At 46.1% G+C, this 23,356-nt stretch overlaps 1 protein-coding gene across 3 annotated transcripts in view; it reads right to left on the bottom strand.

The window, feature by feature from the left end:
• Positions 1-11,545: 11,545 nt before the first annotated feature.
• The window catches only part of EIF3G (eukaryotic translation initiation factor 3 subunit G), a 72,987-nt gene continuing 61,176 nt past the window's right edge, over positions 11,546-23,356 (bottom strand). For all 3 annotated transcript variants that reach the window (XM_069231805.1, XM_069231806.1, XM_069231807.1), the window contains 6 exons: positions 20,225-20,329; positions 15,735-15,927; positions 15,512-15,622; positions 14,613-14,749; positions 13,788-13,894; positions 11,546-11,651 (listed from right to left, as the gene is read on the bottom strand). In XM_069231805.1, coding sequence (XP_069087906.1) covers positions 11,636-11,651; positions 13,788-13,894; positions 14,613-14,749; positions 15,512-15,622; positions 15,735-15,927; positions 20,225-20,329 — 669 coding nt within the window. In that variant the 3' untranslated portion in view covers positions 11,546-11,635. The remainder of the gene's footprint in view (positions 11,652-13,787; positions 13,895-14,612; positions 14,750-15,511; positions 15,623-15,734; positions 15,928-20,224; positions 20,330-23,356) is intronic.

Raw genomic sequence — 23,356 nt, 5'->3', positions numbered from 1 at the left:
GGAACAAGATGCAGGGGGTGGGGGAGAGACGAGGATTGAGTACACACGCATGTGCGTGTGTGCACATGCACGACTTGGGAGGGATATTTGTCATTTGGATTTTGGGGACACCACCACGTCACCTTTTTGTGTAAAAGGCCGCTTTATTGGAAACAGGTGCACTTACAATCCAAAAGAGCCCTTGGCCTATTGCCTTATAAAAACTAAAACCTCACTATACATCAAAATTACCTGCCAATTTCTCCCCCTACCTACCCTCCCCCCTCCCTTTTCCCTTAACCTTGTATTCTCTTAATACACTGTTCCTTTGTAATGATTTCTCTGCTGACTCCGTTTTGTCACCTTAATAATCTCCTGCTGCTCCCTACCCCTTTGAATCTGCAACTCACGAACCCCTAATGTCAAAATATTTGTCTGAGTTGTCCTGCTGTCATCCCTCCCCCCCTTTAAAACCTGAAGGTGTCTTGTCAGATCTGCCGTCCATCCCTGTTATCGTTATCATGTGAACTGTCTCAGTCTCCGCCACCAGAAAAAGGGGCTCTCCTTTTTCTGCCCCCCCAATTCCTCCCCACCTCTGTTGCCCCGGACACCAACCAAACGCCCGTCTTACTTGTAATTTAGGTCCCCTTAAACAGCGCCTTCATGGCTTCCTTCAATTGGAGCAGATACAACTCCATGCCCATGAAGGACAGGTGCACGCCATTGCCCCAAAAAAATCCTCGGTCCTCAAAACAAATGTCCCTGTGTTCTAAGTATGTGATGCTATGTGTCTCACAGAAAACCTTCATCTCCCCATTAATTTTCCTGCAAGCCCTCTATATAGCACCAGGCTTCTTTGCTCCCCTCCAAACTCTCCTTGGAAAAAAAGTCTTCCATACTACATGGCACCCGTACCAGTGTGGTCGTATTGCCAGGAAGTCCAACTTCATGGTCTTAATAACGTCCAAACCTGTCCTTTGCATCAAGTCATTCTCCCCCAAGTGGAGTAACAACATGTCCAGACAAAAACTTTGTCCCTTAAGCTTTTGTAAAATCACCAATAAATTCTGCCACCGCATCCCTCCTTTACCTTCCCAACGAACCAGGTATCTTTCCTTATCCAAACCCAGGTTGTCCCCAATCGCTGTGTTTCTCGCTTGTCTTTGAGCCCACTTGACAAAAGAATGTCCGACGACCCAGATGGACAGGAATTGCACCTCCTGGCCTTGGTACAGAATCTGCAGCAGGAGAAAAATATGTTACTGGGCTACTCTGTCACCCCTGCAATGTCTTGCCTGACATATCTTTCATATACATCCGACTTCCACCTCCCAAGCCTCATTAACTGACAGGTATTCCACCCCCTGGACCCTGCCTCAGTCGCCATGCATATCCAAAAAGAATGAGTGCCAAATTGAGAAGGATCTCCTGCTCACAAAATCGCTAAAAGCTGTTGCGCTGATACCCTTTTCCCATTGTTGTGACAAAAACCCTCCCCATAAATCCCAGACCTCTTGCTGCAAATTGCCGACCCAGCACCACTGGACATATTCCCGCCACCGGGTACGCTGTGAGCACAACCTTGGTCCCTTTACCACGTTTGTCCGTCTTCAATCTTGCAATACCAAACGACACCATGCTTCGACCTAGCGACACATCACGCCACTTCAGCCCTGCCATACGCTCTGAGCCCACTAGTTTTGAAACCCGGAAGGCCCCAAAAAACATCCAAGACATTAAGGTTCTAAAGAGGAGGCACTCATCCGCATTGTAGCAAACGCCTTCAAGTGCCTGCACCTCCTTTAGGAGGCCCAGAGACATAGGCTGTCTTGCCTTACCTTTTTTCACCTCTTCCTTGGCCCAGCGGTCCAGTACACGCCGGCCCAGCTCCCCTGCTGACGGTGAATATCCCCTTAATAGCTTCCCCATAAAAGCAATGCCCGCCAGTTTTCCTGAGATGGTGATCCTCGACTGTCGCCTCTCCACCAGCTCCATAATGAAACACACTACGTCTTCCAACCTGTCCTTCTCGGCTGCCCTCCTGCGTGCCCCAGACCGCCTAAGTTCCAGCCATGCCCGGACGTACGCTTGCAGTCTAGACAGCGCCAACGAATTTACCACCAGGCGCAGCATCCGCCATCGCCTACCGTCCACAGAGCTGTCAGCATTGGTGTCCTGCACAGGGGCTCGTCCGCAACCAGCCCATGGAATTTTTCCCACTGCGTACGAGACAAAGCATCCGCAATGTCATTGTTCACACCTGGAACGTGCTTTGCCCTAAAATAAATGTTGCGGCGCAAACATTCCAGCACAAAAACTCGCAGCAGCTGTAGAACCTGAACACCCCACGCCGATTGTTCACAACCTGCACCACCGCCAGGTTGTCGACACGAATCAGCACTTTTTTGTGTTCCAGTAGATGTCCCACACTGCGACCGCCAACGGAGACAGTTCCAAGAACGCTATGCCCCCCCCCCCTCCCCAGCCAGGCCGGGGGCCAATCCTCAGTGCAGTACCGTCCTTGCCAATACAGGTCAAAACCAGCTACACCTGTGGCATCTGAAAAAATGTGTACATCCCATTCACACACCTGCCACATTCGAATGGGAATGCCATTGAATTGCTCCAGGAAAACACACATCTGCAAATCCTCTTTCACACCCACACGGAGACGCACATGATGATGCGGTAAACGCTGGCCAGACAGACCCATGCCCAAACACCTACAGAATGTCCTCCATGCTTGCAGCATCCTACAAGCAAAGTTAAGCTGGCACACCAACACCTCAATGTCCCTAACTGTCACGTTATTCGGTCGTACCATGCCCTCAACCGTCACAATAATTTCCGTCCTCTTTTCCTCTGGCAACCTTCCTACCATCTACTCCGTGTCCAGTTCAACGTCCAAAAAGGTTAAGGCTGTGGGGCACACCCAGGTCTTCCAGGATGTCCTGAAACTGACGTAGCATGACCGCACAGTGGTCCGAGCCTACCGGTGCTGCAAAGAAACAAATCATCCAAGTAGTGCATCACTGCCTTGTAATGGACGAAAAAATCCATTGTAGACAAGTGCTGAAGCACTCAAATAATGAGCATGAAATTGAACACCACATAGGGAGAGCTTTGTCCAAATACCATCTTCCCTGGAACTGAATACCCAGGAGCTCAAAATCACTAGGGCTGGCTGGTAAGACACGAAAAGCTGATTTTATACCTGTCTTTGCCATCAAGGACCCAACTCCCAATGATTCCACCATAGTAATGGCCACGTCCACTGACACATATGACACATTCGTCATCTCCTCTGGGATGAAATCGTTCACAGAGGGCCGGCCAAGACAAGTGATGAATTAGCCTGATTTGTCCCGGCTCCTTTTTGGGAACCACCCCTATGGGGGACACCATAAGATTATCTAAGGGCCAGTCCGAAAAAGAACCTTCTGCCACCCTCTTGTACAACTTTTGCTGTACGATTGCCTCTTTCCCCTTGACGGACTTTAAATGATCAGCCCAACGCTGTTACCGTGGTCCCATGTAAGCCAAATGGAAACTTTCTGAAAAACCTTTAAACAAAACCTGTGCTGCCTTCTCATCCTCATAACGTCCCAGCCAAAAACACAGTCTGTTGAGTCGAACCGGAGTACCAGCTTTTTCCCCAGAGTACCTTTCCCTCCTCCCGGTTTTCCAGATCCCTGCACCTCCTCACCCCTCCCCCCCGGCTATCCCCATAAGGAGGCTGACCCTGTCCTGACCCCTGGGTTCCCTGGTTTGTCGAAGCATAGTAGTGAATAAGTGCATGTCTCCCGCCGCAACGTGAACATTCATGTTTGAATTTGCAATATTCACGGGTGCACAAGCCTTTGTTATAATCCCAGCATGCCCCTGATTTGGGTGACCCATTCCCCGCCGTTCCTGACCGGCTTTTTGTAATTGACCCCACCCCCACCCTGGGCGGGACGCTCATGAAAGGGTTGATAGGTAATAGGCAGACCACTAGCCGTGAAAACCGTTTTACCAAATTTGGACAGGCCCATCGTCTGCTGCCACAAGTCCGTATCAATCTCTCCCCATTGTGCCTCCGGATCGGCCTCCATTGTTGCCCAAAATTCCTCATCATATTGAACCCAAGCTTAGCCCCTATAATTCAGTTGGGCTTTTCTAATAACTTCCATATATTTAAAGAGCGCTACTGCCCTCTCGGGGAAACACTCACAATATACACTTGCATATACCAAGAAGGCCACCAGTTCTCAATAGTAACTGCCACCCTCAGTCGCTGAGCCAGTTCATACTCCTCCTCCTCCTTGGAACCGACTTTGCTATGCAGAAGTTTTAGCATTTCTACATACTCACCTTTACAAATAATCTCCTTCGTAGTTGACATCAAGTGCGCCCTCAGTGGCTTCGCTGTGCCCCTCTAGGACAGCTTTTTAGCCTTCTCACCACCCTGAGACTTACCTGAACCTTCCTTCGAATCCCCGCCACCCCCTCACTGAGGAAGAACCCTGTGCACTGCTATCACTCTCTGGGCCAACCGCTACGTCTTTGTCAATACACCCACTTACACAAACGCTCCTTAGTACAGTTCACCTGTGCCTCAACTGTTACTGAGACTATCTCATGTTGCACAGAAACCCTTACTTGGCGCCAAGGACAGGAGTCGCTCCTGAGCCGTCTGGCTTGCCAGTAGTGCTCCTCCTTTGTCCTCGCACACCGCCTGAAACGACTGAGGCACAGGATTAGACACCCCCCACGCTTGTCACACCACCAGTCATCCTCATCCCCTTATCTCTACTTTCTTCGTTGTAGTCCAATTCGTCCTCCAATTCAGCAAACACACCAGGCAGTGCGCCCCCAGAAGCCCTCACCTGTTTCCCACCTCTCGGTGTACAAGCTAGGCGTGGAACCCGCTTCCCAATGTAGGTCCATGCTGCTTCAGGCCAGGCCACTGTTCGTCATAAGCCGTGCCAATGGGGGGGTGCAAAACCTTCTCCATCCTGAGGCCCCCTCAGAACAACCTTGGCCCTCGCCTCCATCTGTGACAATATCCAGTCGGGCGCTCGGGGCCCCGCCTTCACTTCCTCCTGAGATCCCCAGGCCGCCCTGGACCCGCCTGGGACGCCTCTCAGCAACTTGCCGCCCTGCCATGAAAAGCCCAGTGTGCCAGTGAGCCCTGTGCCTACACTCCCTTCTTTTCCCTGCCCGCACCCCACGACCCCAGAACCACCACCCACACCCTCCCCCAGTCTGAAAACTCCCCTTCACCCCCATTGCGAACCTCCCACACCACGTCTGCCTCTTCCGCAAACCAAGCCTGCCCGAAAGTGCGCTGAGGACGAAGCACCTTTAAGGTGATCCCATCCTCCTCATCCTTGAGGCCTTCTGCCTCGTCGTCCCCACTCCATTCCAAACTGGATTCCCACGACTTGGATAACCCCCAACTCCCCCACCCGTACCCCCGAAGCGGAAGCACCCTCCGTCCACCCCCCAAATACACCCTCCCTGCGGCCACGTCCTTGCCCTCTTCACCTACTGCAAGCCCATCCTGGCCCCCCGAACCCCCCTCCCATGACCTTCTCCCACCCCTCCTCTTGAAATCCTCCATGGTACCTAATGGCCTCCATGAGAGGCATTCTCCCCCCCCCTCCTTTAATGCACCCTGCACAGCTCCCCCTCGCTGCCTCACTCCCCACCCTCCTCGGGGCTGTCACCACGAAGGCCTCCACCTGCCCCGCCCTCCATTTCAGTGCCAGGACTCCCCACTACGCTCCCGCCGCCCCCAGGGGCCTCAGGGATACTCCCTTTTTGCACTTTGCAACGCACGGTTACGCCGGAGGGAAGGGAAGGTGTCTTCCCCCAAACCTCCCGGGGGGAGACCTCCTTCTGTCGGTTATCCCCACCGGGACCGCTTCTCTTTTTGTTCTGTTCATTTTGGAATGTGAATGTAGTTACTGCATTCACCTTTGTTTTTATATAGTGCTTCACCAGCTTGTTGTCATAGGCTAATGTTTAACGTTTCTGGCCGTACATTCCAGCTCCTCTGGAATAGAAGAGTTTTTGTTAGTGGAGCGGGCAAACCTTGTGTTTTTTTTATTATTAGGTGATATGATCAGACACAATTGAAATGTATTTGACTTCCTTTGATACGGAGTGCTATTATTGAATGCCAAAAGTGGATTTGTTGAATCTACAGAAAACTAATAAACATGTTAATAAAATAGGGGGGGTGTTTCATATTTTGGGTGTTTAGGGAGATTCCTACTTCGGTTTCTTTTTGTTCCTTGCACTTCATCTTCATTGTGGAAATATTTTGGCTTCTGGTGTGCCATGGTTTGCCTCTGGAGGTGTCTTGGCCAGACATGTAGGGGTATCAATTTTAATAGCTGCAAGGAATGCAGGTGGTTTTGTAGTTGATGCGGGCCTGTAGGGAGAACCTGTGTAACCCATAAGCAGTGGCATTATGTATTCAAACTTCTGTAAGCTCTTAATGAGATTTGTAGCAGCAATGATGGTGCCTTTCATGGGTGCCACTATGGTGTCATGGAAGCCACTGAACAGAGCATGGTACCCATCTAGATAGGAGAGCAACAGTGCTAGCACTATTGTTCGGAAGCAGGCTTCCGGAAGGAAGGGTGTGGGAACTTTAAAGAAGTCACTGCGTAGTCATGTGTTACTGGGCTCAGGTAGTTTCAACCAAACTAGTTCTCAGGGGCTTAACCCTACTATTGACTCTCGGGGTAGTGAATATGAGCAGGCTGAGGCTTACTTAGGGAGGTGGTGTTTGTTTAGAGAATCAGCACTCAAACATCGAGCAACAAACAAACTAAATCAAACTACTATCCATTCAATACTTAAGGTTAAGAAAAAAGTATATCTTACATATGACACAGTAGGCGCTATCTATGGTGTATCAAGGGTAAACAGTACTTGTAATGATTAGGGAACAGTCTATTTAAGCAATAACATAGCCCAATGGGGGAAACACAATGCTACCTAATGGAGTGAATCTTGAGGGATTTGCTCTTCCTTTAGTTAGTCTCAGTTTTCTCTAACTTTAATTGCACTGTTCTCACCCATTGCAGGTGCAGTGCAATGGCACCTCTTTGTCCATTGTGGAATAGCTTGCAAGATTTCTCTTGCAGACGGTCCTTGTATGATTCGCTGTCAGCGAGTGGATTCCTGGCAGATAGCAGTAAATGGCTGAGCATGTGCACTTTGACTAGACTCCATCACCACTGAGTGGATCTCTGTATGTGATAAGCGCTGGGACATGCACCCTCAAATAAGTCACAGCTGTGGAGCAAGAGTCCGGCAGCCGTGAGCTGGGAGACAAAAAGCACAGTCATGGAGAGCTAGCCACTTGGGTCACCATCAAGCCAAATTTAAAACACTTGTGGTGGCCACACCAGGTCATAGCGGTTTTAGCACTTTAGCAATTCTCAGTACTAGCACACAAATGGGAATTCTGACAGCAGATTCTGAGATGCTCTCAGCACAGGTGTTGATCTAGTCTCTTCTTAGAAGTCTGGAATTCTGGACTTTCTTGCAGGTTCGGTAACTCTTCACCTCACTGAGCCCCTTCACAGCCTTGGGTTCTTCTGAAAAGGGGCACTGCTGAGAACCAGTCTCAGAAACAATCTGAAGGAATACACAGGGAATGTCTTCAGCTTGAATATGAAGTTTGGGGAGAAAAGTCTGTTAGTGTGCCAAGATTTCCTGATCGAAAGCTTATCTTCCCACACCAGTGGTAATTGGGGGTGAGCTTCCTTAACCTTCAGCTCTGTGGTGCTAACCACCAACTTTTCTTGGTTTAGGCCAAGTAACCTGGGGAAGAGTTGATTAGCTTGTCAGGAGGGGATGCTTGCAACTAATTTTAAAAAGGAGAGCTGACTGAAGGAGCATAGGTGTCAGTGCACGTTTGTGATTTCCACGTATATTGGTCTAGTCATTGTCTTTGTGACACGTGAGCAAAAAGGCATGGGGGAGGTGGGAGTATCTTCCCAGGACCCACCGAAAATAAAAGCACAAAGGCGACTCAGGCACCCCCAAGTTAACTACCTATTAATCTGTTGGTAGCCTCTACCAGAAAACAGTGGGTCGGGAGAATAATTTCTCTTTCCTAAGCTCAGCAACACTCCTCGGTCTAAGCCACTGAAAGATGTCTATAAAAGGTTCTGTGAGAGACCTCAATCATACATTTGCTGTCCAGGCTCGTCTAATCCTCCATCATAGTTACCACCAAAGTATGTTTAATATAAAATGAAAGCCGTAGTAGATTTAGCGTGTTAGACTTGGTATCCTTGGCAGGGTCTCCAGTAACTTTTTGCCTCTGTTTCCCAGGTAGTTGATGTGTGCTGGACTGCATTTTTGCTGTTTTTGTTACTCTGGGCACTTTACCACTGCTTTCCAGTGCTAAAGTGCAAGTGCTCCTATGTAAAATGTGTATGTAATTGGCTTTCCATGATTAGCATATTTGATTTACTGGTAAGTCCCTAGAGGTACACTAGAGGCGCCCACGGCCTGTGAATCAAATGCTACTAGTGGACTGTAGCACTGGTTGTGCCACCCACATGAGTAGCCCTGTATTCATGTCTCAGACCTGCCACTGCAGTGTCTGTGTGCAGTTTTAAACCGCCAATTCGACTTGGCAAGTGTACCCACTTGCCAGGCATAAACCTTCCCTTTTCCTACATGTAAGACACTCCTAAGGTAGGCCCTAGGTAGCCCATGTTCAGGGTGCTGTGTATGTTTAAGGTAAGACATATACTAATGTGTTTTATATGTCCTGACAGTGAAATACTGCCAAATTCGTTTTTCACTGTTACAAGGGCTATCTTTCTCATAGGTTAACATGGGGGCTATCTTTAAATATGATTAAAGCATAGATTCCCTTTGGGAGCAGATAGACATGTGGAGTTTGGGGTCTCTGAGCTCACAATTTAAAAAACACATCTTTTAGTAAAGTTGGTGTTGATATTGTGTGTTTGAAAATGCCACTTTTAGAAAGTGGTAATTTTCTTGCTTAAACCATTCTGTGACTCTGCCTGTTTATGGATTCCCTGTCTGGGTCAGTTGACAGTTGGGCTGTTTGCACCTCTCTCTAAACAGTGACACAAAGGGAGCTGGGGTGTAGCCTACATACCCTGATGAACCATCTGTGCTAGGAGGGAGGGAGTGGTCACTTACACCTGAAAGGGCTGTGCCTACCCTCACACAATGCAGTCTCCAACCCCCTGGTGTGTGTCTGGGGCCTGGACAAGGCAGGATTTCACAAACAAGCGAGACTTTCCTTTGAAGTAAGCCTACTTCAAAGGCCAATATGGTTATAGGAAGAGCACCCAAAACCACTGACTTTGGATCATTTCTGGACATCAAGAGGAACCTCTGCCTGGAGAAGAACTGAAGGGAAGTGCTTCTAACATCGAAATGTGTGGGAAAAGTGTTTTTATTTTTGCCAACTTTTGAGGTTTGCAAAGGATTCTGGTTAACAGAACCTGGTGAGAGCCCCACAAGTCACCCCATTCTGAATTCACCTAGGTGTCTAGTTTAAAAAAATGTATAGGTTTACTAGGTTTCCCTAAGTGCCGGCTGAGCAACAGGCCAAAATCCACAGCTACGCACTTTGCAAAAAAACAGGTCAGTTTTCTTTGGGGGAAAAAAGTGTGCATGTTGTGTTTTGGGGCATTTACTGTTGCAGGCACTAGGCCTACCACACAAGTGAGGTACCATTTTTATCTGGAGACTTGGGGGAATGCTGGTTGGAAGGACATTTTTGGCTTCTCTCAGATTCCTGAACTTTCTATCACCGAAATGTGAGGAAAAAGTGTTTTTTCCCCAAATGTTGAGGTTTGCAAAGGATTCAGGGTAACAGAACCTGGTGAGGGCCCCACAAATCACCCCATCCTGGATTCCCCTAGGTGGCTAGTTTTGAAAAATGCACAAGTTTGGTAGGTTTCCCTAGGTGCCGGCAGAGCTAGAGGCCAAAATCCACAGCTAGCTATTTTCCAAAAAACATATCAGATTTCCAAGTGACAATGTGATGTGTCCATGTTGCATTTCCTGTCGCGGACACTAGGCTTACCCATACAAGTGAGGTACCATTTTCACTGGGAGACTTGGAGGAACACAGAATAGAAGAAAAAGTGTTATTCCCCCTTGTCTTTCTCTACGTTTTTTTCCCCTTCCAAATGTAAGATAGTGTGTATAAAAGACATCTATTTGACAAATGCCCTGTAATTCACATGCTAGTATGGGGACTCCAGAATTCAGAGATGTGCAAATAACCACTGCTTACCAACACCTGATCTTGTGCCTGTTTTGCAAATACAAAGGTTTCCTTGATACCTATTTTTCACTCTTTATATTTCACCAAATGAATTGCTATATACCGGGTATGCAATGAAAACTCATTGCAAGGTGCAGTTCATTTATTGACTCTGGGTACCTAGGGTTCTTGATCAATCCTCAAGCCCTATTTATCCCCGCAACCAGAAGAGTCCAGCAGATGTAACAGTATATTGCTTTCAAAAATCTGCCATAGCTGGAAAAGGTTATAGAAGAAAACCTGGACAGAAGTGGATCTTTTTTCACCTCAATTTCAATTTTTATTTTAGCGGTTACTTTCTGTAGGAAAACCTTGAAAGATCTACACATGATGTCAGACAGGGAGCTGGTGGCCTTAGGCAGTACGCGGGATGGTCGGTGTTCCAGCCAATGTTTTTTTTTCATGGGTATTTGGGGCTCAGGGGGACCAAGGGATGTGGTGATTGTCTTTTTACAGTGGTGTGAAAGTTCAGTGAGCTGGGTAAATCAATAACCTGACTTCAGTGGACTGTTTCTTAGGGCGGTTCGTAATAGCGATACCAGGATGGATCTATAGAGATATTATTTTCTTTTTTTGTGAAGTGAGCTTTCACCAATTTTACTTCGGTTCGCCATCTGAGGGGAACAGTCTGCTTTGCTGCCAGGAGAAGATCGGTAGGGTTCAACCAATCTGCTCCTGATAAACTGATCAGCGAGCCCGAGTCAGGTCCGGCTAGCCAAGAAGAAAAGACGTGGCTCAGCTGACACTTATGGGCGTATCGACAACAGATAGAGCAGTCTAGTTATCACTCAGTTTCCCAGTGTGGAGGGGCGAGCAGAAATACCCCTTGGAAAGGTATGCATGTCTAAAGGGCTGTTTTTCAGATTCTCGAGCTGGTAGCTAATAAAAGCTCTTGTCTCCAATACTGTTGTCTGGGTTTCCAAGTAATCTGCTGCAGTCCTGTGCGCTTGGAAATAGCTTAATTTCTTACAACACGGTGAGCTGCCATTACCGCACTCCACAGGATTCTTAATGCAAGCCATACACTGAATGCAGAGAAAAAAAACACCACTTTGGTACCTTCTCTTCTGCAGAAAGTGAGATTTACTGTCGGAAAATTCATCAGATCCAACATTAGCGAAATAGGTTTTGGGAATTTGTCTCTATAAGTGTAATTTATGGCCAAAAAATAGTTTACGAAACTACATTTCTCAACTGTTATCTTTAAAAAGAGAATGTTTGACTTTAACAAAGACAACAAACTGTGAGTAAAGTATTTTTATTCAATATTAGGTATTTCTGGTCAACAAAATGGAATTATTCAATCGTTTTCAGAGTCCTGCCGTCAAGTCTTCAATTGTTTGAAGGTCTGTGGAAAAGAAGAATGAAATTTTAGTTATGGGGAAAAACAATGTCAAAAATCACAAGAAAATCTTTTAACGCCATTGTTTGCCAGTTTGAAACACGTTTACCAGGAGTCGCTTGTTGCAGTGTGTGAGAAGCCGCAGGACATGGCATCAAGAAAATTGGTCATAAATCAACTACATTCTCAGTTTTAAGTGGTGAAAAACAAAACATCAACACATGTCCCCATTAGGAGACCCAACAAAAAAAACTACACAAACGAGACATGTTTTTAAAACTTTAAAATGAATCCTTAAAGACCCAAGAGGCGTGCATGCGGCCTAATGTATAACTTACTAACATGGAGAAGGATGCAGTGGAAGAGAGTTTTGGATAATAAGGGGATGTAGTAAGTAAAAAAACTAAAGCAGTAGAGAGAAGACATACATTCCTAAGAGGAATTCCACGGTTTTATTTGCAGGAGCCATCTGTTTAGAAACACTCACCTAATGTTTAGGTTTATTTCTTTAAAAAAAAAAAAAAAAAAATAGGTCCCTGCGTAATGCTGCCTGCTCCTCTCTACCAAGTTTCTCCAGCATTTAGATTATAGTGCTGGCATGCTTCGACTTGCTCAATGAAGCATCACACCATATACAAAGACTTTATCGGTGTATATGGTGCAGCCTTGACAACAGCCAAGCAGAATTGTAATAAAATAGGATGGTGCCTGCAAGGGGCGACGTATAAAGTGCAGTTCACCTTCACCACTGGATTCATCAGCCAAGGTATCCATTGCAGCACTATAAAGACAAGGCTGCGGGTGGTTTATAATGCCTACTTGATGCGGCAGAACCAATTTAAAGACGTTCTTGGAGTGAAGAAATTCGCCTTTTGCATACTAATGGAGGCTAAAGCAGATGCTCCAGGTCAGACTACCTTGCACCAAACCTTTTTGCTACAGCTATAAATAATCCTATGTGCTACCTTATAAAAAGAAGCCCGTATTTATTGGTTGTCTATACAATAAAAGCCAGGGTTTGCTGTGAAGCAGGTGTTATGATGCACAGCCCTGGGCCAGCGCAGATCAGGCACTCAAAGCACCATCTGAGCAGTGTTAAATAAATACGCCCGCCCAATACCATATGGCCCTCTTACCACTAGACAAGGCTTCTGAACCTTGGTGTTATGGAGATATGAATTAAAGAACTCTACCGTGATGTAAGAAACCATCCAGAAGTGCATCCATGGTGACGCTTTTGAATAGACCACTTGATAAAGGCTGGATTGATTGCTATATTCTGTCCTCAAAATGAATTAAATCTGTATTTAAAGTTTTTGCAATAAACAGGCGTACATATCGATCATGTGCTTGATAATCCTATCCGCTACTACAGTGAGAGAAATTTCCTAACTTATACCGCAAGTTCAGATGCTCTAGCTCAGTGGTTCCCCACCTTTTGGCTTCTGTGAGCCCCCGCTTTATCATTATTGGAACCCTGAGAACGCCTACTGAATCATTAATAAATCCAGGGACCCCTCCACTGAGTCATTACTGGAAGCTGGAGACCCAAGCCTAAACACTGCTAATTATTTGAACCACAAAACAAACAAAAATACAATAGCAAGCATTCCATAAAACACATACACAAATGATAACATATTTTATTTAATTTGGAAAAAAAAACATTTTCATAGGAAGGCTGGAGCTTTTCTAAATTCATTTGAAGCCACACATCTTCCATTCCATATTCTGTTTGATGCACTTGCACTGCTCCCATGAAACAATGAGGATACTCATTTACTTTAGCCTCCAATTTCAAATTCCTTGACATTTACAGTTTGTTTTAAAATGTTCAACTGAATATTTAGCCACTTTATTTCTATACTCTGTATTAATCTGTTAATATTAGTTAATTTTCTAAGCAGTTGCGGACCCCTAGGGGTCCCTGGACCACAGATTGGGAATCACAGCTCTAGCCCATTCCCCAGGCTCGAATGCATGCCACCTAGAACACTGTAAAATGTTTGCTTGGTGAGCTTTCAAGAACTAGAAAACAGACAAGAACCATGGGCCTAAATGGGCCCTTGCAACAGAGGCACTCCATCTGCCTTCTGATTACCAAACGGATAAGGCAGTACAACAGCAGGATAAAATACTTACTTGGCCCATTCAACGTTGAGGATCAAGTGATCATAACCAAAACCAGACACCCCGGCAATAGCCCTGGCAGCATCTTCCCTGCGGTGGAAGCTGATGAAGGCAAATCCCTGAGTGGAGAAAAAAAATAGTGCATGAAGGTGTCCCAATTCAGGACATTGAAAAAACATAAGCAAGCACCCACCCACATATATACTTCTTTACACACAAGAAATGTGACACCCTAGCATATGGAATCTGAAATGAAGAGAGTGGCTCTAGTCCCCATTATCCATACCTCCACTCTTGTGATAGGTTTCTTGTTAGATATAATAATATAAAGGGGGGGGGGGACTAATTGTTTAAGGCACACTTTTAAATGCTAGGCACCCTACCTTGTGAGCTTCAAGGTGTACTTAAGAGATCCTTCCGGTCAAAAATTGGTATTTTGACAGTCCTACGTGCAGGGGTAAAAGCTGCAACATTCACACTACACATGTAGGCCATGTTTTCTTGCTCATCCAAGTGGATGGCACAATATGCTATTCAGTCCACAGATGACATTCAACTTTTCATGCCACAGGTGTATTTTCAGCACCATATACTACGGTTCTAAAGTTGGAAATGAGAGCTAGGATCTAGTCAGCAGTGCCCCAGTGTGCAGAGTTCAAAGGCCAGTCAGAAAAACAAATGAGGGTGGCTACGCATAAAGAGGGTGTTCCTCACCAAAAAACTGGTAGGCCAACTTATAAAGTGAAAGGACAGCTTAAAGACATCTGTACACTACATTTTCTGATCATAACTTTGCCCGTGATTTCTCTGTAACCTTTGTGAATCGCTGCTGATTACCTTTGACTGTCCAGTGGTCTTATCTTTGGCCAAGTAAATTCGGGAGATGGATCCAAAAGGCCGGAACAGCTCCTGCAAGTCAGTCTCACGAGTGTCCTCAGATAAGTTGGTGACTCGGATTGTAGCATTATCATCAGCTGGGAAAGGCAAAAGATGGTTACAACAGCATCCTTGCCACAGCTCATACTTGAGAAGCAAAGTACTTATACACAGCAACATTGAAGACCGAGATACAAACTCTTCCCATAATGCCACAAAATACGCATCAGGAAAACGGTAAAAAAAAAAGTAGCTTACAAAGCTCCATCTCTCAAATTCTTCTCAGATTACAGCTCTATCTACAGTTAGTGGCTTTGGATGTGCTCTGCTTTGCAACAAAACATTCACTACACAGTTCCCAAAACTCCATTTTCAACCTTGCGGCAATCAGGTTTCTTAATGGCATTGGTTTAAAGTTGGGATTCAAACCGATTCACTCACTTGCAACAAGCAGTGAATGATTCAACTGCAATTATCTGAAAACGTGGATGCAGAGAATAACATTTGGTTGCTTTTACAGTGGGTTCAGAAAAATGCTGTGAATGGGATGGCAAGCATACTGATCACATTTACTCATTCCAGGTTTATGTTGTGGGATGGGAGGAAAGGAGAGATTCCGTAGGGGATTCTACTTTAGTTGCTATCTTGCAGTCACTTCTATGGTTAAAAATTACTTTATAGGAAGTTGTGCAAGGCCAGACCAGAAAACCCAATCTATGTCGCTTTAAATGGATTTTATAGAAAATGCTGCTAAGTGGGCACTGGATTCTTTCTCCAAATTACCCACTGAAGGGTTAATTTAAATAATTTGATTATAAACTAAGAGGAGTTAGTATTGAAACTCTTCACCAGGGGTATACCTCTGCGATTTGGTTGCATGGATTCTCCTCGCCGGGTGGCCCCGTCTCGCAGGCTGGGAGGTACATATTTTCCTGTGGTGCTACTCTTCGCAGCTTGAGCAGCATCAGGTTCTGCACAGAAATAAACATAGTTAAACAGGACATATACTGGTAGTGGATTAATTTATTTAGGTGTATTTCAGGTTTCCAACTGCATTGGAAAGCAACAACTTTGGGCACCTACCTCCACCGGGAACTTTCTCCTTGTCTCCAGTAGTTAGCCCCAGCTGATCTGCCAGCTCTTTTTGCATTGGGCCCAAAGTGTCCTTGTATGGACATCGTGTTGTCCAATGGTCACCCTTGCAGATACGACAGGACACAATCTTCTGGCCCTTGAGCTTATTCATCGGGTCCTCATCCTCCTGAGGGTTCAGGTCCTACATGTTTGACAAAAGTAGCCAAATAGGTGAGCTCTAGGTTGTGAAGCCTTAGGTGAACAATGTCCATTTATTCAGCAAATCAAGTCCATTTATAAAGGTCTAACTTTACACCATCTTACACAAGTGACTGTTCTAAGGCTTACTTGTGGCTATTAATCTTTAGGGCCAATGTTAGTAAACTTTCGAGGAGAAACTTCTCACCTTGAACACAAACTTAAGTTAAACCGAAGCTTCCATATATCTCTTACAAATAGTCTAACTACTTTTCGTGTTTCAGAGAGTGCAATAGTCTTTAAAAGGTCACCAAAGCAATATCCATTTGACATAGGTGGCAAGCCGCTCCTGATAAAATATATATGTTACATACAAATCAGGCCTAATTGCATAATAAATATAAGGCCCTAACTCTTCAGAGTTTGCACGTAGGAGGCTTATAGCTAACAAAACTAATTTTATTGGATGGAATAACAATTACCACATTGACAATATTATTTTAGCAACGGTTTGGTATTAGTCATGCTAACAAAAGTAACAGAAATACTGCAAAGAGGAATCTTCCATTCTGCTTTCTTGCACGCTACGTGTAAGTGACTACCGTTGCAGGGTTATGAATGGAACAGATTTGAAAGGAAGATGGAAGTAAGGTTGAATAGATTTGCAAGCTTTCAGGACATGTCTCTGACTGAGACATTGATAGTTCTATATTGTGCAGATACAAAAACTGTACAGCAATTTCCGCCGCCCCTATCTACTGAGAATCATTGGGCAGTAGGGTATAAAGAGACCTGATGATGTGGGAGTGGTAGACATTGAGACAGATTGCATGAGGAGAGATGCTGGAGGGCCATTATCGGACTGCAGGCACAACAGCGTTCCGAGGGATAAGTACATGGCTTGGCATAAAATACCCAGGGTGATTACTATTCAATCAGCCAATACAACAACCATGAGGCTAATTACAGATCTTCAGGTGTTAGGTGGGGGATTAGACAAATTTAACATAGGTAGTGGGGGTGCGCGGTGTGAAATGCTTTGATTTTCCCTAATGGGTGTAAGGAAATGCCTCCTTGGCATGGTTGCCCCCTGACTTTTTGCCTTTGCTGATGCTATGTTTACAATTGAAAGTGTGCTGAGGCCTGCTAAACAGGCCCCAGCACCAGTGTTCTTTCCCTAACCTGTACTTTTGTATCCACAATTGGCAGACCCTGGCATCCAGATAAGTCCCTTGTAACTGGTACTTCTAGTACCAAGGGCCCTGATGCCAAGGAAGGTCTCTAAGGGCTGCAGCATGTCTTATGCCACCCTAGAGACCTCTCACTCAGCACAGACACACTGCTTGCCAGCTTGTGTGTGCTGGTGAGAACAAAACGAGTAAGTCGACATGGCACTCCCCTCAGGGTGCCATGCCAGCCTCTCACTGCCTATGCAAGTATAGGTCAGTCACCCCTCTAGCAGGCCTTACAGCCCTAAGGCAGGGTGCACTATACCATAGGTGAGGGTACCAGTGCATGAGCATGGTACCCCTACAGTGTCTAAACAAAACCTTAGACATTGTAAGTGCAGGGTAGCCATAAGAGTATATGGTCTGGGAGTTTGTCAAACACGAACTCCACAGCACCATAATGGCTACACTGAAAACTGGGAAGTTTGGTATCAAACTTCTCAGCACAATAAATGCACACTGATGCCAGTGTACATTTTATTGCAAAATACACCCCAGAGGGCACCTTAGAGGTGCCCCCTGAAACTTAACCGACTGTCTGTGTAGGCTGACTAGTTCCAGCAGCCTGGCACACTAGAGACATGTTGCTGGCCCCATGGGGAGAGTGCCTTTGTCACTCTGAGGCCAGTAACAAAGCCTGCACTGGGTGGAGATGCTAACACCTCCCCCAGGCAGGAGCTGTGACACCTGGCGGTGAGCCTCAAAGGCTCACCCCTTTGTCACAGCCCAGCAGGGCACTCCAGCTTAGTGGAGTTGCCCGCCCCCTCCGGCCACGGCCCCCACTTTTGGCGGCAAGGCTGGAGGGAACAAAGAAAGCAACAAGGAGGAGTCACTGGCCAGTCAGGACAGCCCCTAAGGTGTCCTGAGCTGAGGTGACTAACTTTTAGAAATCCTCCATCTTGCAGATGGAGGATTCCCCCAATAGGGTTAGGATTGTGACCCCCTCCCCTTGGGAGGAGGCACAAAGAGGGTGTACCCACCCTCAGGGCTAGTAGCCATTGGCTACTAACCCCCCAGACCTAAACACGCCCTTAAATTTAGTATTTAAGGGCTACCCTGAACCCTAGAAAATTAGATTCCTGCGACAACAAGAAGAAGGACTGCCCAGCTGAAAACCCCTGCAGAGGAAGACCAGAAGACAACAACTGCCTTGGCTCCAGAAACTCACCGGCCTGTCTCCTGCCTTCCAAAGAACTCTGCTCCAGCGACGCCTTCCAAAGGGACCAGCGACCTCTGAATCCTCTGAGGACTGCCCTGCTTCGACGACGACCAGAAACTCCCGAGGACAGCGGACCTGCTCCAAAAAGACTGCAACTTTGTTTCAAGAAGCAGCTTTAAAGAACCCTGCAACTCCCCGCAAGAAGCGTGAGACTTGCAACACTGCACCCGGCGACCCCGACTCGGCTGGTGGAGAACCAACACCTCAGGGAGGACCCCCGGACTACTCTCCGACTGAGTACCAAAACCTGTCCCCCCTGAGCCCCCACAGCGCCGCCTGCAGAGGGAATCCCGAGGCTTCCCCTGACCGCGACTCTCTGAAACCTAAGTCCCGACGCCTGGAAAAGACCCTGCACCCGCAGCCCCCAGGACCGGACTTTCACTGGAGAAGTGACCCCCAGGAGTCCCTCTCCCTTGCCCAAGTGGAGGTTTCCCCGAGGAAGCCCCCCCTTGCCTGCCTGCAGCGCTGAAGAGATCCGTTGATCTCTCATAGACTAACATTGCAAACCCGACGCTTGTTTCTACACTGAACCCGGCCGCCCCCGCGCTGCTGAGGGTGAAATTTCTGTGTGGGCTTGTGTCCCCCCCGGTGCCCTACAAAACCCCCCTGGTCTGCCCTCCGAAGACGCGGGTACTTACCTGCAAGCAGACCGGAACCGGGGCACCCCCTTCTCTCCATTCTAGCCTATGCGTTTTGGGCACCACTTTGAACTCTGCACCTGACCGGCCCTGAGCTGCTGGTGTGGTGACTTTGGGGTTGCTTTGAACCCCCAACGGTGGGCTACCTTGGACCAAGAACTGAACCCTGTAAGTGTCTTACTTACCTGGTAAAACTAACAAAAACTTACCTCCCCCAGGAACTGTGAAAATTGCACTAAGTGTCCACTTTTGAAATAGCTATTTGTCAATAACTTGAAAAGTATACATGCAATTGAAATGATTCAAAGTTCCTAATGTACTTACCTGCAATACCTTTCAAACAAGATATTACATGTTAAATTTGAACCTGTGGTTCTTAAAATAAACTAAGAAAAGATATTTTTTTATAACAAAACCTATTGGCTGGATTTGTCTCTGAGTGTGTGTACCTCATTTATTGTCTATGTGTATGTACAACAAATGCTTAACACTACTCCTTGGATAAGCCTACTGCTCGACCACACTACCACAAAATAGAGCATTAGTATTATCTATTTTTACCACTATTTAACCTCTAAGGGGAACCCTTGGACTCTGTGCATGCTATTCCTTACTTTGAAATAGCACATACAGAGCCAACTTCCTACAATGGGTTTTCTTAATATTCACCTTTCCTAATGTTAATCAGAATGACTGCTGAGGTTACCATGATTACCATTTTCAGATCCACATGGCTTCTAAGTTTTTTTGTTGTTTTTTTTAAATCTGTCCTGATATGTGCTGCTTGTCCTAACATCAAATCCATACCATGCCATGCCATCTTTGTTGTGATGGAATAGCCATACCTTACTCTTAGCTATAAAAAAATAATTAAAAAAAAGCCAGGTACAGCAATTTCCCCAAATGCACACCAACATCACCCTTTACTGAAAAGATGGTCAAGGCGTTTTTTTAAGATCACAAAGTAGGCAGACAACCTTTGCAACTACACCCCCCCCCCCCCCCCCCTAATTTAGGCTGATTGTGATAGTTTTTTTAGATAAAGGACTTTTAGAATGGAATTTATGAGTGCATAAAACATGTTTGAAGTGTTCCGGTACAATAAAATGTGTATTTCCTATTTAATGCGTCAATAAACATAGGCAAAATAGGCAAAGATGAAAAGGCTGATCTTCCACTGTCCCCTTGATAAGACTTTACTGGCTTTTAGACTACCTCTTTGCTGCTGATGAACGTCATGAGTACATCGTCGCTGACCGTGGTAGTGGCAACATTCGGTCCAGGTTGATCAAACTCAGAATTCCCAAACTTCTTCCAGTTCTAATAACGAAAACAAATAAAGAAGGGAAAGAAAACATAAGTATAAACTGTACTTTTTCTGAAAAATACACTTGCATCCCAATGCCTTTGATCACGCTCCACTTTCCCGGGGGAGTGAGCAGTGCAAGACGCACAGATCAAAGTATTCTGTGCAAAATATTATGCTGAAGTCCTTCAGTCTATCCCTGCCGCTCGAGTAAATTGTTTAGAGTAACTCAGCAAAAACACAACTGAAAATGCGGAGCTGAAGTTTCAGCACTAAACCTCACAAGCTGTTGGGCATATAGACTTGGGATATAAAAAAAAATAAAAATAAAAAAAAAAGTGCATCGATAGGGAGAACGGCTGCTCTTTTTAGATCTACCGTGTGAGGGCAAGCTCTACAGAGAAGGGTAGCATGTTGTGTTGCAAATATGCTATGGAATACTAGCAACCTTAAAGATTCAGTTTTGTGGTAACACCTCCCAAAGAGTGCAGAGACTTTGAAGATGGGGTTTTGTCACTGTAAATGTATAGATATGGAGCGTCCATGTTACAAATATGCCACGAATTAAAAGGAGTAGATCCCCAGTCCCACACCTGTGATGGAAGTGCAGGGACAGTGTTAAAGAACTCTTGACTTAGCATCGTGCTCTAGTCTGCTCCTAGGGTCTACAGTTACTACACAAGCACCTGTACTGGATCAGTGTTTTGCCATTATACAAAACATTTGTTTCCATTTAGTACCACAACGTGTGAGTAAACACTGATGTTTTAACAAGCATTTCCACCGGTTCAGCAACAGACAAACTGCATGGTGGATAGTCTGTGGAATGTTCCGTTTGCTTACATATGAAGGACTACATCTGAAACAGAAGTCTCACAAAAGAAAAGCGACGTCATTGAATGATGTTTAATAAACACAGAGTTTACTTCAAGTGATATCCCCGCACTGCCCACACCGATTACATACAATACCAGCTGTTTTCCCTATTCCATAAAGAGCGATCTTTATGCACTGCAACAAATGAAACAGACACCATGTCAAACAGCATTTTCATTGAGCCAATGTATTCTCTGGTATTTGAGAAAATACAGAAGGGGGTTTTGAAAACAACCATCCATCAGGAACCTATTCACAGATCTGATGGATGCAAATTCAAGCAAACATTTGGTGTGACCACTGAAAGAACCACAAGCTATTTTTTAAAAAGCACCCTAAAGCTGCTGTAATGATATGTACATCAGTGCAAAAGTTTATATAGCTATAAGAAGGGAAAGCCGTGGAGTGGAGATATGAGGCAGCGAAACTATTGGTGGGCCCAACATCAACAAAACAATTTTCATTGAGTGATTCTAAAACTAATCTTATAATATGCAAAATGGATTACATTGAAACAAGAAGGAGAAATATTTGTGTGTAATGTATTTAAGTATGAAGTGCTTAAAAGGAGAGGATTAAGAAGCAACACGATGCCAGACAAGTGAGCAATAATCATGTGTAAGTGTAAACCCTCGGACCATGCAAGACCTGTCAAGAGAAGGCTAAAAAGAGGGAGAGTAAATGACCCAAGTTTCGTCAGGAAGTGTGGATAAAGATTCAAAGGCGTGTGACCTATTGTAAAGAAATGGCTCCCTGTTGCAGTTACCCCCCACTTTTTTCCTGATACTGATGCTGACTTGACTGAGAAGTGTGCTGGGACCCTGCTAACCAGGCCCCAGCACCAGTGTTCTTTCACCTAAAATGTACCATTGTCTCCACAATTGGCACAACCCTGGCACCCAGGTAAGTCCCTTGTAACTGGTACCCCTGGTACCAAGGGCCCTGATGCCAGGGAAGGTCTCTAAGGGCTGCAGCATGTCTTATGCCACCCTAGGGACCCCTCACTCAGCACAGACACACTGCTTGTCAGCTTGTGTGTGCTGGTGGGGAGAAAATGACTAAGTCGACATGGCACTCCCCTCAGGGTGCCATGCCAACCTCACACTGCCTGTGGCATAGGTAATACACCCCTCTAGCAGGCCTTACAGCCCTAAGGCAGGGTGCACTATACCACAGGTGAGGACATAGGTGCATGAGCACTATGCCCCTACAGTGTCTAAGCAAAACCTTAGACATTGTAAGTGCAGGGTAGCCATAAGTGTATATGGTCTGGGAGTCTGTCAAAAACGAACTCCACAGCTCCATAATGGCTACACTGAATACTGGGAAGTTTTATACCAAACTTCTCAGAATAATAATCTTAGAGATGCCCCCTGTATTTTACCCAATTGTTCAGTGCAGGACTGACTGGTCTGTGCCAGCCTGCTGCTGAGAGACGAGTTTCTGACCCCATGTGGTGAGGGCCTTTGTGCTCTCTGGGGACAGAAACAAAAGCCTGCTCTGGGTGGAGGTGCTTCACACCTCCCCCCTGCAGGAACTGTAACACCTAGCAGTGAGCCTCAAAGGCTCAGGCTTCGTGTTACAATGTCCCAGGGCACTCCAGCTAGTGGAGATGCCCGCACCCTGGACATAGCCCCCACTTTTGGCAGCAAGCCCAGGAGAGATAATGAGAAAAACAAGGAGGAGTCACTGGCCAGTCAGGACAGTCCCTAAGGTGTCCTGAGCTGAGGTGACTGACTTTTAGAAATCCTCCATCTTACAGAAGGAGGATTCCCCCAATAGGGATAGGAATGTGCCTCCCTCCCCTCGGGTGGAGGCACAAAGAGGGTGTACCCACCCTCAGGGCTAGTAGCCATTGGCTACTAACCCCCCAGACCTAAACACGCCCTTAAATTTAGTACTTAAGGGCTCCCCAGAACCTAGGAAACTAGATTCCTGCAACCTAAGAAGAAGAGGACTGCTAAGCTGAAAAACCCTGCAGAGAAGACGGAGACACCAACTGCTTTGGCCCCAGCTCTACTGGCCTGTCTCCCCACTTCTACAGACACTGCTCCAGCGACGCTCTCCCCAGGGACCAGCGACCTCTGAATCCCCATAGGACTGCCCTGCATCTAGAAGGACCAAGAACTCCAGAGGACAGTGGCTCTGTTCACCAAAGACTGCAA

Source organism: Pleurodeles waltl, chromosome 4_2 (assembly GCF_031143425.1).
Source record: "Pleurodeles waltl isolate 20211129_DDA chromosome 4_2, aPleWal1.hap1.20221129, whole genome shotgun sequence".
NCBI classification, from domain to species: Eukaryota; Metazoa; Chordata; class Amphibia; order Caudata; family Salamandridae; genus Pleurodeles; species Pleurodeles waltl.
The sequence above is the reverse complement of the archived record's forward strand: the minus strand, read 5'-3'. Positions and strand labels throughout refer to the sequence as shown.